Raw genomic sequence first — 16,525 nt, forward strand, 5'->3', positions numbered from 1 at the left:
GCAGCTTTTAATTTTAAATCTAGTATACACGTGTCACGCCACATAATTCTTAATTAACACGTGTCGGCTATCATTATGAAGCCTCTTTTAGGTGTTAATTGTGATTAATTTTTGTATTTACGTTGCTAAATCTCTCGTGTTTCATGCACTGCGCTCCAAACCAGTTCATCGATCCGAGTCGGGCTGGGTTGTGATTCTTTCACGTGTTTAAGGTCAGTTTCGTCCCCGAAAAAAAAAGTAAAGTATGATTCTAATTCTACTGCTGGAACCCATATTAGGGTACGGTTGTGTAACCTACCTATGGCGGGAACTGGGAAATGGAGAAAACGATACCTTTTAGCCGTAAGTAAAAGTAGAATGGCCCTTCAACGTCCAAAAACTCTTATAAGGCGACAAAGATACCTTTAATTCTGAGGATGTGGTGTTCTCAAAATAAAACGGAGCCAAAAGACAGGATTGCCCATGACACATCTGCCATGTTCACCTATGATTATAGAATTGGGAATAGCCATCAAGTGAGAGAGAGGTGAGGGCAATATTGGGATGTGAAAATTTTGGGTGGCAAAATCAAGTGTAGAATAAAGGGGGTATTTTTATACTTGGCAAAGCGGTCCAGACCATAGTCATTGCAAGTTGACAAAACTGAGAGAGAGAGAGAGAGAGAGAGAGAGAGAGAGAGGTAACAGAATGTCTCAGACAAATACACTAATTAAGGTTATCTTCCGGCTCCTGCCATCATTTTTTTTTACGCATTTACCCCTCGAAGCTCAAACAGGTCAACAACAATGCTGAGTTGCGAATTTTAAATTTGCGAAATAAATATAAATATGAGTGATGAATGGAGAGTTAGGAAGGGATTGATGGGAGTCTCTTTTTTATTTTTTGAACTGCGATTGATGGGAACCGAAACAAGGTAAAATGAGTGGAAGATAAGATCGGCCTGAGGATGTTTGTGCAGTGCAGGCTGTAAAGATTAGAAAAACTAGAATACAAGCGGTGTACTATATACTGGCGTATTTATTACATATACAATATATAAACCCAAAGCTGGGTCAAGTGACTTAACCATGGATATTGAAACTAGGGTTAAAATCCACATTTTGGTTAAGGTTAAGAAGGACAACCACAAAAACCCAGATTTTTATTATCAACAGTCCACTGCTCATCGTCATCAAAAAACCTCTTCTTCCTCCTCCTCCCCCTCCTCCTCCTCCTCTTCCATCTCTTTCTCTCTCCCCACCTAAAAAAATACCATCATCCATTTTCCCTTTTCAACCCCACCACTATCACTGCCATGGCTGCCAACATCACCACCAACCGTTACAAAACCCTAATTGCATAAACCACCTCCACCCTTCATAAATCTTTCTTTCATTTCTCTCTTTCTTTCTTTTTCTTTAATTTCTTTATTTATTTTCCATAACACTCGAATTAAATGTTTGAGCTATGGACATAGCCCCATCAACCACCTCCACCACCAACAACAATACCATCACAAATACCCCAACTGCTAAATCCCCTGACCAGGAAACGGAAACGCCTATCCGAATCCAATCTGCTAAGCCTTTATCCCTCACCAATGGTGTTCTCAAGCGCCACAATCCCCACCACCATCACCACCACCGCCACCATCTTTCTGCTCCGCCGGTGGACATAACTTACAAGGAATGCCTCAAGAACCACGCAGCTACTTTAGGTGGTCATGCACTAGATGGCTGTGGAGAGTTCATGCCTTCTCCCACCTCTAACCACAACGACCCCACCTCCATAAAATGCGCTGCCTGCGGTTGCCACCGCAACTTCCACCGCCGTGAACCTGAAGATTTCCCTCCCCCTGCAAATACTACCACCACCATAGAGTACCAGCCCCACCACCGTCACCACCCTCCACCCCCACCTCCACAAGCAGTACCACAACCTTATCGAAGCTCCAATTCAGCCTCTCCACCACCGATCTCCTCGTCGTACCCCTCTGCCCCACACATGCTGTTGGCGCTCTCAGGTGGTGTATCTGCAGGTTTAAATGACAATTCGACTATAAATGTTCCAGGTGGTTCTTCGGCGAGAAAACGTTTCAGGACCAAGTTTAGCCAGAGCCAGAAAGAGAGAATGTACCAGTTCTCAGAGAGTATAGGATGGAAGATACAGAAAAGGGATGAAGAATTGATTCAAGAATTCTGCAATGAAGTTGGGGTTGACAAAGGCGTCTTGAAAGTGTGGATGCACAATAACAAGAATACTTTCGGCAAGAGGGATGCTAATGGGAATGGTATTAGAAGCAATGATCTTGAAAACGCCCACCAGACCACCACCACCACCCCGACCACCGTCACCACCAACAACAATAACAGCAGTGAGAACGTGAATCATCACCAACTCTTTGAGAATGATAATCTTGATCATGTCGGCACTAATGGGTCGTCTTCATCTTCTTGATCTTTTGATGGGGAAGATATTGATGACGATAATAAATGTTAGCTAGATATAGAGAGTAAGCATGGTAGTAGTTGTTACTTCCTTCTAATTTCTCTTCAGTTTTTTCTTTCATCTTCTGATTTTTGTTTTCTTTTTTTAGTTTAATTAGTGAAGATCTTCACTTTGTTGAGGGTAACATGGGAGAGAAGAGATTGATCCAGGGAAAAAGAAATTTAAATTTCAGTTCTTTAATATGTTTTAATGGTTCTTGAGGTTCTTTTGGTTACTCCATTACTGTGTGCAGCTTTATTCTGCCTTTTTTATATGGCATGATTTGTTTCCTTTCACTTGAGTGTCATTAGAGTTTATATATGGCATGATTTGTTTCCTTTCACTTAAGTGTCATTAGAGTTTCGATGTCCTTAATCGAAAGCTTTAAACTTTACTCATTCAACTGATCGATTTAATTATTCATTAATCTTTCTTGATTTTAATTACCGAATCTAATGTCTCTTCACAGAGGGCTGTGGAGGCAAGAGAGACAAACACACAGATAGAGATGGAGAGATTCTTCTTATCTTGTGTCTGAGAGAAAGAAGCAAAAAGTGGTGTCACATGAATTAGGGCGGTTACATATTATTCTAACATATCTCTCATTAGCTTTAAAGAATGGCTTAGGATTTTGCAGAGATCATAGAATACTTCTGATTATGCTTTTTTTAATTTAATCAGGAATGCGTGATTTCAAAACCTTTTTCAATGATCAGCAATTGCTATTTTTTATTGGATTCTGGAATTTAAGTTCTTGTATGTTTCTTACCCATTTATAGTATTTTTGGTTCTGATAAGCCCACTGTTTTATTAAAGAAACATGATTAATTGATTATTCTTCTAAGAAAGTGCACTAAGGGCTTCTTGCCCTGTTTTGTGCATTAGCCTTTTAGTGGATTTGGATTATGTGGATATGATAATTTAATGCTAATCATGGAAAGTCCTAATATTTAATTAATCCCATTTTTGGTTTAAAAAAAAAAGTTAATCCCATTTATTTTAATGAGGTGGAGGTAAGCAGATAGGGAAAGTATGGATAATCTAATTTCTCTACTATTTGGGCAATATTTTAATTTTCACTTTCCTTTTAAGGGAAGCAGGAATCATAATTAGTTTTACTCGTAAATTATTATTATTATTATTAAATAGGCGAAGAAGAAGATGACGACAGTGGGTAAATGGAGAATTGTCCTGCATCGCATCCCTCTTGTATTGGTTGTTTTGCTTTTGGTCATTGATGAAGTCAGTAATCTTGTTTTATGGGGGCACCCGCTGGGCAAGTCTTTATGGCAGAGTTGAAGGGCCCATCTGCACAAAAGCATGGGTTGGTATGTCGCTCTATTAAGATTAAGAAGACTAACTACAAGTTGGAACATGGACTACCAACCCAAAGAATCAATAAATACTGGAAAATATATATCAGATATCAGTTTAGATTTCTATAGTTATGGGTTTGGAGATGTTCTCTTTCTGGTTAAGGATTTCCTTGATAACTAAATCAATTCCATCCTCAATTTTTTCTTTTTTGCAAAGGTGGTGCTAGGTTCTAAAATTAATGTGGATTAATGTGGCACACTGTTTATGGATTTTTCATTGGAAAATTAATAATTTATAGCAGTGTTTAGGGTGTTAACTTTTGCCAAAATTTATAATATGCTTATCTACCAAATGGGTATAGGGTGGCTTAATGAAATGCACCCAGTTAATAATGATGCATACATAATAGCTTAATGAGACGGTTAACCTTGTTACTAATGATTGATTACCAAAAATTGTGTCCCTACAAACATCTGCAATCTCACTATTGTTGGAGGATTAAGACCAGACCTCTACAAAATATGTGATTAGAGATTGAATTAATTTTCTACTTAAAAAGATTGCGTAGAGATTTATTTATGGTCTATACATCTGATCTCATCTTAAATTGAGTAATTTTCAATACTGTGAGGTCAAGAGTTTGAATCCCAATTAGAATCAATTATATATATATATGTATATATATATAAAAGTGCCTCATCACAAACCTTCAAATAATTATTGCTTTTCTATATATAAATATTGTGGTACAAGTAACACTCATACATAATTGTACCATTTATATTTTAGGCATATAATCTAAAATTTCAAATTTTGAATGGTATGAAAGTGGTTGTAATAATATTTTTTTTTAAGCTAAAAGTAGAAACTGATATGGTAGAACTCTAAAGCTAAAATTAATCCAAAAAGAAAAAGGAAAAAAAAATTGGTAGGCCTTCCTTATTAGTTGGTGCTTTATTTGAAAGTACCTTTGTGATAATCCTCCCTTTTCATATTAGGTCTAAGAGAAATTGCAACAGCTAGTTCTTGAGTTTGTAGACAATGGATTGTGTACATCACCTCAACGATATAACCCTAATAAGTGGTGAAAGAATCTGTATGCCAATCTCATGAACATAACCCATTTCACAACTTGTGGGTGAACTTTTGCATCAATGGTACCACAGGTCATGCGTCCATCTTGTGCTTCTGTCTGCAGGTATCGTCTTCTTGTATTTTTCCTTCTTTTCCACACATTCAAAATTGTTGCTAACAACCCATTTGCTGGCTCATCTTCAATCTCTTCACATGCACATTTGGGTTTCGCCATATAATGTAATAACAATATAGCTAATTAGAGCACCTTCCCTACAAATTAAAGGTCACTGTCCATTGAATAAGTTTGCCCTTTTTGAACTATCTGAAAGAAATTAATTATAGGTTTCTTGATTACTAGAGAATAGACCCAAAAAAAAACCCAATTTGCAAGTCAATTTTCTCTATAATTATCTGTTTATAGTTATGTTTAGACATTATTAAATATATAGGGAAAAGAAAAGAAGAAAAATAGATTTTTCAAGAAAAAAGAGATTTGGTGCAATTGTAGGGAAGAAAAGTATATGCAAATACGAGATGCTCATTCTCATGGGAAAGCCAAAGCCACTTGAAAATTATGACAAGAAAATAAAGTATACAAAGCTTTTAAATTCTTACCCGTGCTGGAACACCTTCTTCAAGAAAAGGAAAGGGAAGAAGTTGAAAGAAACCATTGATTTGTAACAGTAGTAAGCAGTCAATGGAGGGAGGAGGAGGACCACAAAATTATTTGGAGCATAAAGATTATTTCACTTTACTACGTGGTCCAAAAAATTATCAACCCAATATGCCCCTTTTAATCTTCTTCTTCTTCTTTCATATTCTCGTGGGGTTTTTTTGTGAATTAGGCTTGCGTCTACTAAACTTTCTTCTTCTGGACAATTTGATCATGTCCCATTCTCAATTTGTATGCAAATTTCAACTTGCCTGAATATTTATCTTTTTCTATATACTTCAATTAAAATTCCAACTAGTAATATTGGAAATTAAATATTCAAATTCGTTATCCTTTACAAAAGACACGATTCGAAGATCTTTTTAAAGAGATTCCAAAACTTTTAAAGTTTTGAACACGTGAAGTCACTTGCAATTGCTCTGCTTGACATTATTAATTTGTGGTTGATCTAGGATTTAATGTGATAGGGATGACAAAATTCCTTCCTTGGTCTTGTTCTATTGGACTGATGGCATGTGAGAACAGAGGAAAGAGCCCAATTTGTCTGACCCAAAATTGGAAACGTAATCGTACAGTTCACATGCAGGCCACTGGCCACTTATAGAGATGATTGAGACCTTGCAATTGTACAATTGACAAATGAGCTGCCATTACTTGCAGGAAGAATTTAGCCAATCTACTCTGTTTTTGTAAGGGTTAGTTTCTAAGGAATTTGAGAAGACATTGTAACTTAAAATTTTCATTACTTCACTAATATTCAAATTCTCAATTATTGGTATTCAATAATTCTGCTTAACTAGTTTGCACCAAATCCTTATAAAAGTTTTGCCTAACTTATGTCTCTGAAACCTGTATAAAATTTTCCATTTTAGAGTTTAGAAAGAAACAATGTACATCTATATAAAATAAATTTGACTGCAATGAGGATATATGTTTAATATGATTATGATGAGCAAAAGTTAAGATCGAAACATGGATGGTGTTGGTCATGTGGCTGGATAACTGGATTCGTAGAATAATCACTAACCAGTGATGTTTATGCCCATGGGCTGGGTTTTGAATGTATGATCCACAATTCAAGGAGGGAATCTTGCATGCTTATGGATTTTGCCTGTGCACGGCAATGGTCCTTATATAACCATTGCATATATATATATATATATATATTTACTGGTCCAACTTTATCTATCAGTTTCAAGAGTTGTCCCCAATAACTTCAGGAGCTGTCACCAGTACAGATGATATATACTGCATATATTTTGATGCTTCCAAAAGATAACTCCTTTTTGAAGAAAAGGATCAAATGCTTCATAAGATTCAGTCTTCATTCCAACCTTTATAATTTTCAGGTAGCTGACCAGACTAGACCTTACCCTTGACACCTCTCTAAGAAATTTGTTTGTTTCATTAACTTTGCCTTTGACAAATAAAGACATTTCTAATTCCAACAGTATAGCTCTAAATAATGACACCAACAGGTAATTGGAAAACCTATAGCTTTCCCACATCAACTTTATTGTGGAAATAAAGATGAGAGTACCAATGGTGAGTATAATTGGTAAGTAAATTTAATCTATATTACATTAATCAAAATTTTAATTTTACAAAAGAGATCATTTTTCTTATGGGTATTTTAATCCCATCGTGAACAATTTATAAGTAGCTTTTGGGAAAATAATCTATGTTATTATTTAGTATAATAAGTAGGGTGAATAACGAAATCATAGTATACTCGTAAAGGTAAGTGAAGACCTGGACCCTAGTCCCTGTTTATGGACCATCTCCAAGTAACCTGTTAAAAACTTGTGGCCCAGTTTAGATGATAAATGTATAAAATAGATTATTTTATGGTTTTAATTATATGTCTATTTCATGTGGTTTGATAATTAAGCATATATATACCTAACTAATAGAATGACTTTAACCTATAGAATGTAATATAACCCAACTTACAAATTTTAATTTTTCAAATTTCTTAAATGTAAAAGTATGAAACATCCATCTTTAATAGAAGAGTACCAATCTGAATTATAAAGTACATTTTTAACATTGTTCTCTCTCTTGTAACAATTAATTATTCTTCCAATAAATATGAATTATCAGAGATATTGATCAAGTATGTATAAATTATTTATATATAGCATGCATTTTGCAAAAATTTATTTTATATTCTTGACAATTAATTAAAAATGTTAACATATTGTAAATTTTGATTTGTATAATATAATTTAAAAATCAGAAAAAACAAATCGATAGGTTCACTTTTTAATGTCAGACAATTAATAATATTATATTATTAGTTTTTAAGACAAAGTGTGCCAGAAATTAACCCTCAAATATCCTATAATTAATAATGAATATCAATTATTTTTCTTTGCTTTTGATAAGGATAGTCTGTTGTACCTGATCAATCTGTAGTAAATATTATCTTTTGCAACAAACAAATTGATATCAGATAATCTCATAGCTTGTATATGTATGCTTCACTATGTAATAGTAAAGGTAATAGCCAGTTTATTCGATGAATCACGTTAACAACTTTTACTTGCTTAATATGAGATTAATTCAGTAATTTTTATATTTCAATTTCCTCCATATAATACAATATGAAAAGAACTTGAATTCATGTAATTTTGAAAATTTTATTTACCAAGTTCACAAAAAGTACATATATATTTTTTTATAATAACATATCTACAATATACATTGATCCCCAATAAGTTATTTACTTAGCTTAAGTTGAATGAGCTTCCCTTTGATTTTGAGCTTCCTTGTAATCAAATATGATGATGTTATATGTATCTCATAAGTCATAAATGAGTTCACTCTCTGGAAACAAATGAGAATGCGAAATTAGTAACTGTTTTTACTCTACAAAGAAAGAAAGTTCCTAGAATGCACATATATTCTTAGATCTTTTGAAATGAAAATTGAAAACATATAGGAAAAGAAACAAAGTATCTGCAAGAACTTGTCAAGTTACACCCACAAAAAGATAGCATGGGTATATATTTTGCAAGAAGTTCCAAATCCAAGATGATTCATTAATTAATGACCTTATGCAATTTTTACATATCCAATTGCAGACCTGAAATTTCTTTGGGATACTGCCACCATTTGGCTCCAATATCGTCCAAGAAGTGGTGATATTTGAAATTGACGCCTGCCCAATTCAAACACAACGTATACCGAAAGGTTTGTTCCCACCATACTGAGGACTACCTAACTTCAACACTTGCTTACACATCTCACATGGAAAATATCTAACCATCTTGTCATTCATGAGTTCGCATTTGCTTTTTTCAGGACAAAAACAAGAAAATCAAGAATTAATTTCTATTCAAATGGCAAGTATATAAAATATCTAGAACCAAAAACGTTCAAGTGGACATAGGCATCCAACCAAGTGCTTGTTAATTATTAGATTCTGAGTTTATCAAATAGTGGGTATACTCTTAGGTAATTAACAACAATAATGTAGTCATCAATATTACATATTGTATGAAGCTTGGTAATCGCGCAGCAAGTTGCCCTTTGGACTCCTTTCATATTCTTTATAATTCATCTGGATTTTTCAACTAATTAATGAATTTTATTGACCAACCGAAAGAGATGAGATTGTAGGATTTATATTAGCTTTAATTAATTGCCTTTTGCGTACATTGCTAAGTAAAATTTTCCATCATAACAACCAACATGATTAGATATGTGGGCCTGTAACCTTAAATACAAAGTGATATTACCATACAGATATGACTACCGCATTTGGAAAATATTCCATAGATTTTTTCTCTGAGCTTCAAAAGATAATATTGCAAAATGGTTTATGAGCTTACATCAAGAACCAAGAATTGATGGCTTATGACAAATTTAATTATTCGGCTTCAAGTATATTTTAACCCTATTTCTGACATCTATCAGCTTTTAATTTCTTCCCGTTGCAGTTTAATTTGCTTCAAAATTGTACTGAAATGCATTTTGTTATTAATGTATTTAAAGCAAGATTAAAAAGACCGCTGTGTACCAAAGGCTTTACTCACTTAACCATACAATTAGATAACCAAAAATGAATATTACACGAGAGAAAATAATTATTTGTCTCCTATTGCACACTAATTTTACAAAAATCACACTTGAGAAATCATTATCCTTCACCATCAAATTCCCAATCTTTCCAGCTAACTACTTGGTGGAATCATGATTCGAAAATATGATGGCTCAATTACAAACCTTAATTATTCGATCCAATTTTTGAAGCCTAATAATAGAGCTAGTTCATCTTAATTCCACCAATTTCCTATGGCCTTCTTTGTTCATAAATAACACACCACACTCTTCAATTTTCCTCTCTTCTTTCTTCGATCTGACATAAATACGATAGAGGAGGTTTAGTGAAGTCCATCAACCCTAGAAACTATTATAATGAAGATCATGACAGCAAAAGCAAATTATAATTTCAAACCCAAGCAGGAAAATTATTATAAGTCAATACACTACACAAGAACATCCACACTTATTATGTGTATAGAGAGAGAGAGAGAGAGAGAGAGAGAGAGAGAGAGAGAGAGAGAAATTAACCCTCAAGTCCCATTTGAAGAAGGCGAAGAACAATCGCACACTACCTCAGTCTCCACTTCTCTTCTGTGGAAATTCCTGTGGCAGCCACAAGCGGCACAAGCGAGTGCAGCATCTGTGCCTTCCTCGCCACTAGCCATGAACTCTCTGCACCCATCAACAGCAAAACCTCCAACATTCGCAGCATGATTCTTTTGGCACTCTCTATATCTAACACTCCTAACGGTGACAGATGAAGAAGAAGACCGTCTTGATGAAGGTTCTTCTCTTCTTACCACCACTTGCCGCTTCCTCATTTTGCGAGTCCTTATTCTTCTCTACTTTCTTCTTGTTTCTTCGAATCTTTGAAAAGGTTTGCACAATAATTGCGGAATTTTGTTCGCTGAGCTAGACCAAAATCTAGCAAAAAGGGAAGATTAGAGAAGAGGAGAGGGTGAGGACCAGGGAAGGCTGAGTGGGCGAGAGCTCCCTTTTAGGTTCTTGTTACAAGCCCTAACCCTAGAGGGTATATTTATAGCTTGTGAAGTAGTGTAAAACCTCTCCTCTCCAATTGGGTCACTGTTAAACCATATAGGGAATTATTAGCTTTTAATTGGTATATTATTGACATAGTAAATATGCTTTTTTAATTTTTTTTTTCTACCAGTAAACCCTAGAATATATAGTAGCTGTGAAATAATGAACCAACTTCATAACAACCCATTAATAAAATGGAATACAAAAGCAAAACAATTCTTTTGCAAATAAGGTGAAACCCAAAAAAAAAAAAAAAATGATGAGAAAGCTTTACTTTTCATCTGAAACTGTGATTGGTTTAAAGTAGAATAACCAGCTAAGCTTCTTTCAAACCTAATTTGTATATTTTTCACCTGAAATGAATAGTGGATAATTGCTTTTATAGTGACCATTTAATTTCTTTAATTAATTAATATTCTACTATGCTGCTGATGCTAAAAGGCAGCTTGTGGGGTGCATTGATACGATGCCAACAACATTTGTCTAACTTGATCTTCTGTAAGAGTTTGCCAAACCTGTACGGGAATTCAGTCCATTTTGTAATAAATGTTTCTTTTCACTTCCTTTCCTTAATACTGCATTTGTTAGATAACTTTTGGACTTTTTGGCAAAATAATCAACTCTTGAACAGCCTACTCATGATTAAGCATTAAGTACATACTTGCTCGTTAATTAATTTCCCCCCTTTTTTTTTCTTTCGAATATAGATTTACATATAATGGTTATGACTGTTGAACCTATGATCCCACCTGCAATTAATTAATTACTTGCAAATGTACCAATAAGGTTTACATTATAAAAACCCATATATGAGAAAAAAAAAATTAAAAATGATCACGAAAATCCACTCTTGGCCAGGTTTATATATTATGATGGAATCCTCATTTATACAATATTTGATCCGATGCAGTGGTTAAAATTGAATTTAGGATTACAATTATTTTGTAAATTTCTAAAAGCAAAAAAGGCAAATAAAAATCCATAAATAAACCCTAGAAAGTTGTGTTGGACATCTATAAGTCCCTCAAGGTGTGGTTTTGTTAAATGGGAGGCATTTTGTTATACTTGAATGGAGTAATTGAAAAGAATTTGATATATCCTTACTAACAACCATGCCTGATACTATGAAAACTTGCATAAAGGGTTAAGTTGCTCAGTGAATTTTGTTGCATCTTTCTAAGCTTGAATCATGTTGTTTGATCTATTTTTTTTTTGATAGTTTTATTGTTTTTGTTTGTAAGATTAATTTTTTGTGTGTTATAGTTTTCATCGTTTGGATGTCTAGTACTCTTTTTAGTATTTTTCTCAGTTAAGTTTTTTCACTTAGCATACTGCTTCCTAGACATAATGAGCCTGTTAGCCTAGATTTAGTTGGGAGCATATATACTAAGTTTTTTCCTAGCATTTAAATTAATAAAATTTTTTGCTTATCAAAAAATTTTCAAGTTATATATATATATATATATATTGAATTTCTAGCCTTAATTTGTGACATCATTTATATAGATAAATATTTTTTAAAAATATAGTCTCCATAAAAAATATTTTATTAATTATTAATAAATTTTAAATCAATAATACTAATATTATATTTATGATTATAAAGTTTATAAAATCATGAATTTAAATTTCAATCAAAATTCTATCAAAGTATCATTTTATTTTATTTTATTTTTAGATAGTAATCAATTGGGTAATACATGTTTACTATTTCTACAATTCGATTTCAATGTGAACTTAATTACATTCATCCATGAGAAGACATGTCATAAGCTCATTCTTTTCCTCATTTAACTTTTTGCACTTGGCACATCGCTTCCTAGGTTGGGCAATGAGCAAATGAGGAGTGAAGGAGGAGAAATTTTTACATTTAAATGAAGATACATTTAGTGCGAATATTTTAAATTTTAGAAATTTAATTTGAATAGAGAAATGAATTAAGCTTCAAGACCCTATCTTTCTCACCTTATTATTATTTTTTTATTTAAATAAAACCAAAAAGAAATAAGATTTGATTATCAAATGAACAAGCCAACAATTTAGTGCAAGAAGTCAAGTTAATTTGTTTCATTAAACTAATTCATTTGCTTAAAAAAATTTTGAAAGTGAAAAAAATATATTTTATTTATAAAAATTAATACTAAAAATATATCAGAAAACAATTCTAAAATTGTAAATTAAATTGTTTCAATATTATAAATATGATTTGACACTAAAATTATGCCACTGCTTTCATGAGTGGAATTGATTGAGATTCTACGGAAATGTTAAGATTTTGTGAATTTTAAGGATCTAACAGTCATATGTTGTCAGTCAAGCATATACATGTGCAACAGCTCACGGGTCCATGTGCTTTGAAATCTTCCTAATGACACTTGCAGTAACGAATATAACATTCAATCACTTACAGCATATCTATTAGATTTATTAATTATTTAACATTTTAATTACAATTAAACTTTTAACCTTTACAGTACAATTTAAACTTCGGAAAAATTCGACCAAAAAAAAATTTTTTTTTTGAGAGTTATTTTGAAAATGTAATAACTTTTGAATTCAATTATGACCAACTTCATTTTAGATAATTCCGTCTTTCATTATCAAGTATTATAATTAATTTAGTTAAGAAATAGAATAATTAATTGATATAATTAATTAAAAGTGTTGCCAATAAACCCTAATAAAATGCATGTAATAATTGACTGTCAACGTTTAAAGGCATATTGTTAGTGATTTGATAACCTTGTTAATTCAAGTCTTCTCTTTGTTTGGCATTTCGTACAGATTTGGCATTAATTTGATGAATCCCAGATAAAATGTTTGCTACACCAACTCTTATACACTTAAAAATTTACCTCACCTTGTGGCCCTTATTGATAGAGTAAAGAAGAGGAATAGCCATGTCAAATTACTGAGGTGATGAATCATTGGATTCTGAGCTTTCGATGAGATATTGAATTGATATAAGATTTGACTGTGTAATTACTATATATAAACTAACATGCATGAGGAAACACATATGAATCTTTATGTTCCTTTACATATACTCTGATATATTGTATTTATATTTGTTTTAATTATCTTTTAGGCACTTGTACCCAACATGTTTAGTCCCAACAAAATGCAATTATTAAGGGCTGTTTAGCAGCTGCTTTCCCATTGTAAGACCAGGAGATGCTTTTGATGCCATATTTGTCCAAAATGCCCCTGAAATTATTTCATTATATTTAAACCTTATAGACATTTGATTAGGCAATGCTGGTGGGTGATGACACTGATGGGAGACTAAAATAGGTATGTGGGTCAACCTTTTTGCCATTTTTGGTCATCAAGTGTAGCACATACTTTGATGAATATAACAGCCCAGCTAACATATATAACAGCTGATAATGTCCCAGAGTCAGCTGTAGAGCGTCAAGAGTCTGCCCAAATTAAAATTATCCTCTTTTGTGCCTATGGATGGTAAAGATTTTTGAATAATTGAACCCAATTCTTGAACTTATATATAGCCAATAGATTGTTTATTTATTTTTAGAAAAAGTTTCATTCTACTCTTTGGCAATAATTCTTACAAATTTTCTGTGAAAGGATTCTAGTCATGCTAAGGACGATCGAGTTCTGCTGGGGATACTACTTTTTCTTTGGTATAGTGGGTATTGAAATAGGTGCCAATTAAAAAGTCTTAACACAACTAAAGCACTAGTAGTAGACAAGAAGATATAATCTTATCAGCACAAACCTACTTAATTAGTAAACCTTTTCATGGTGTGCAGTATCTACATGTTTTTGTTTCAGATTTTAGAAAACAACATTAATTGCTCGTCTAAATCATGCTGATCAATACATGCAAGTTGGGATTTTTCTTTAAATAATGAGAAATGAATTAGATCACTGTATCTTACCATTTGAGTTTATGAGATTCCTTATATATCCAACCCTAAAAAAAAAAGGGTTTGTGAGATGGAACTCTAAAAGAAAGAGATTCTTAAAAAAATAGAAAGACAGTTAGTAAGGATGGATTTGTGGGGTTGAAAAAGACTCGAGTATGATGGTGTTTTTGAGAAGATAGTGAATGATGAGGCCTTTTGCTACTCACCAACCCAACCCAACCAGTGATGTCCACAGTGAAAGGCTAGTGATTTTGGCTTTTGGGTCATTGGATAAAGCATCTTATGTAGCTTAGGCTTCTAAATCACACATTTTCTTTTCAAAAAATTGTGAATTAATTAATTGACATTAAAAATAATGAACAAAAACAAGTCACTAATCAAGATGAACAATGATGTAGATTACATAGATATGCTAATTTATATATGGAAAGTTGGTGTTGATTGATGCAACAAGACCTAAAGGCAGGCTCTTATCCCCCACAAAAATATTACTCTTATTAATTGCAAGGACATGTCAACTTCCTATGCCAAGGAAACCTGCTGCTTTCAAAATTCTGAATTGGACCACACAATTTGTGTACAGATTGTCCTCTTCACTGTTTTTCACTTTCTTTATCTTCAATTGTATACTTTTACCATATCAATTCTCTTGGTAATTCCTCACTATTGATTTCTTTTAGCGTTGATGAGGAAAATTTATTACCAATGAGGAATTGCCAGAAGTAGAATGTTAATTACAGCTAGTGGTAACAGTATCATATATCAAAGTTCGCTTCTTTATCTCGTCTATCTTCTTACTTTCCTCAGCTCCCAAAATGGGCAGCACTTGCTCTTGTTAATGATATTTTATTAGAAAAAAGTTAATTGATTAAACTCTAATCTAGAGTTTTGGTTACTTTTTAAGACCTGATTAATTTGAACGTCAAAGTTGGCTGCTGGAGCCTGCAGCACCATCCTAATGATATCTGATTCTGTGTTGTTGATTGTTCTTAATTAGCACGGCAGGATCTATTGGAGAATCACTTGGATCAGTACTTTTGAAGCCTCGAAATAAATACACCAAAGGCACGTATATGCATTTTCATAGGCAACTCGTATAATCAATTTAATATATATAGTTAAGCTATAAATTAATTTTTGAAAAAGCCAATAATTAAAATAAAATAATTTTTTCCCTTACTAAATGCCATATATATATATATATATGTATATATAATTTGACATATGGTTTAATTAATTAATTAATTATACATATATTCAATGAGACATAATCATTAGCTTTGTTGAAATTGGGTAATGATAATAATATGCATATGACTCAAAAGTGACTAATAAGGTAATAAAGTGAGGAGATCCACCTTTTCAAAGCCATGTCATGAAAAATTTCCTATTTCTTTTTCTTCTAAATTAAATTCTAAAATAATATTATAAAAAATATTGTATTATATATGCAGTTTCTGGTACTCTATATAATTAGTTTTTTTTTTAAATATCTACTTATATTTCAATTGAAAATATTAGAGTATAATTTATTTTAATACTAATAGATTATACTAATTTTGTCAGTTATTAATTGGAAAAAAGGCTTTCATAATTGAGATTTTGAGGTTAATTTGGTGTTGACTGTTATATTTACCTTACCTTTATGATCACTGTATATATTTATTATATACACCATATTTTAGTCGACCTTTAAATACACAACTTGTGTAATTAATATATAATTTTCTCTCTAAAAGTTGTAATGCAGTTTTACTCTCATTAAAAATGTTACTTTCTTGGATGGATTTTCGATCTAAATATTACCCGGTCTCAACAAGTAGTTTCAATTATGGCCCGATCACAGATCACTTTTCCCAAACTCAGCCATGGTCCAAGTTACTTTCCAAGTGTTTTAAGATTGTCCAAGCTCATGCATGTTTATGTTCAGTTGTTTTCTGATCTCCTCATCTCTGTTCATCCTATTCTAATCGATATCCAATCTTCGGATTATTTGATCCTACATTATGTT

General features: G+C 32.7%; 2 protein-coding genes and 1 long non-coding RNA gene across 4 annotated transcripts; 1 reads left to right on the forward strand and 2 right to left on the reverse strand.

Moving 5' to 3' along the window:
- Window positions 1-1,158: 1,158 nt before the first annotated feature.
- Window positions 1,159-3,203, forward strand: LOC110670247 (zinc-finger homeodomain protein 10). Its single transcript, XM_021832226.2, has 2 exons — window positions 1,159-2,500; window positions 2,936-3,203. Exon 1 carries the CDS (start codon window positions 1,447-1,449, stop codon window positions 2,434-2,436), a length of 990 nt encoding a protein of 329 aa, XP_021687918.2. The 5' UTR covers window positions 1,159-1,446; the 3' UTR covers window positions 2,437-2,500; window positions 2,936-3,203.
- A 1,288-nt stretch (window positions 3,204-4,491) lies between these two features.
- Window positions 4,492-5,929, reverse strand: LOC131174504 (uncharacterized). Its single transcript, XR_009144825.1, has 2 exons — window positions 5,476-5,929; window positions 4,492-5,130 (listed from the first exon to the last, which is right to left on the reverse strand). It is a non-coding gene; the product is annotated as an uncharacterized LOC131174504 (long non-coding RNA).
- Window positions 5,930-9,554: 3,625 nt separating this feature from the next.
- Window positions 9,555-10,696, reverse strand: LOC110670234 (mini zinc finger protein 2). 2 transcript variants are annotated; one of them, XM_021832212.2, is made up of 2 exons: window positions 10,156-10,696; window positions 9,555-9,896 (listed from the first exon to the last, which is right to left on the reverse strand). In XM_021832212.2, exons 1-2 carry the CDS (start codon window positions 10,402-10,404, stop codon window positions 9,870-9,872), a joined length of 276 nt encoding a protein of 91 aa, XP_021687904.2. In that variant the 5' UTR covers window positions 10,405-10,696; the 3' UTR covers window positions 9,555-9,869. The 2 variants fall into 2 exon arrangements, with proteins under 2 accessions (XP_021687904.2, XP_021687903.2); XM_021832211.2 differs by having other exon boundaries at window positions 10,112-10,679.
- Between the last annotated feature and the right edge of the window lie 5,829 nt (window positions 10,697-16,525).

This window comes from Hevea brasiliensis, chromosome 16, assembly GCF_030052815.1.
Source record: "Hevea brasiliensis isolate MT/VB/25A 57/8 chromosome 16, ASM3005281v1, whole genome shotgun sequence".
Lineage (NCBI taxonomy): Eukaryota > Viridiplantae > Streptophyta > Magnoliopsida > Malpighiales > Euphorbiaceae > Hevea > Hevea brasiliensis.

Excerpts from the sequence above, each read along its gene's own strand:
- LOC110670247 (XM_021832226.2), top strand. The coding sequence starts at position 1,447 with ATGGACATAGCCCCATCAACCACCTCCACCACCAACAACAATACCATC.
- LOC110670234 (XM_021832211.2), bottom strand. The coding sequence starts at position 10,404 with ATGAGGAAGCGGCAAGTGGTGGTAAGAAGAGAAGAACCTTCATCAAGA.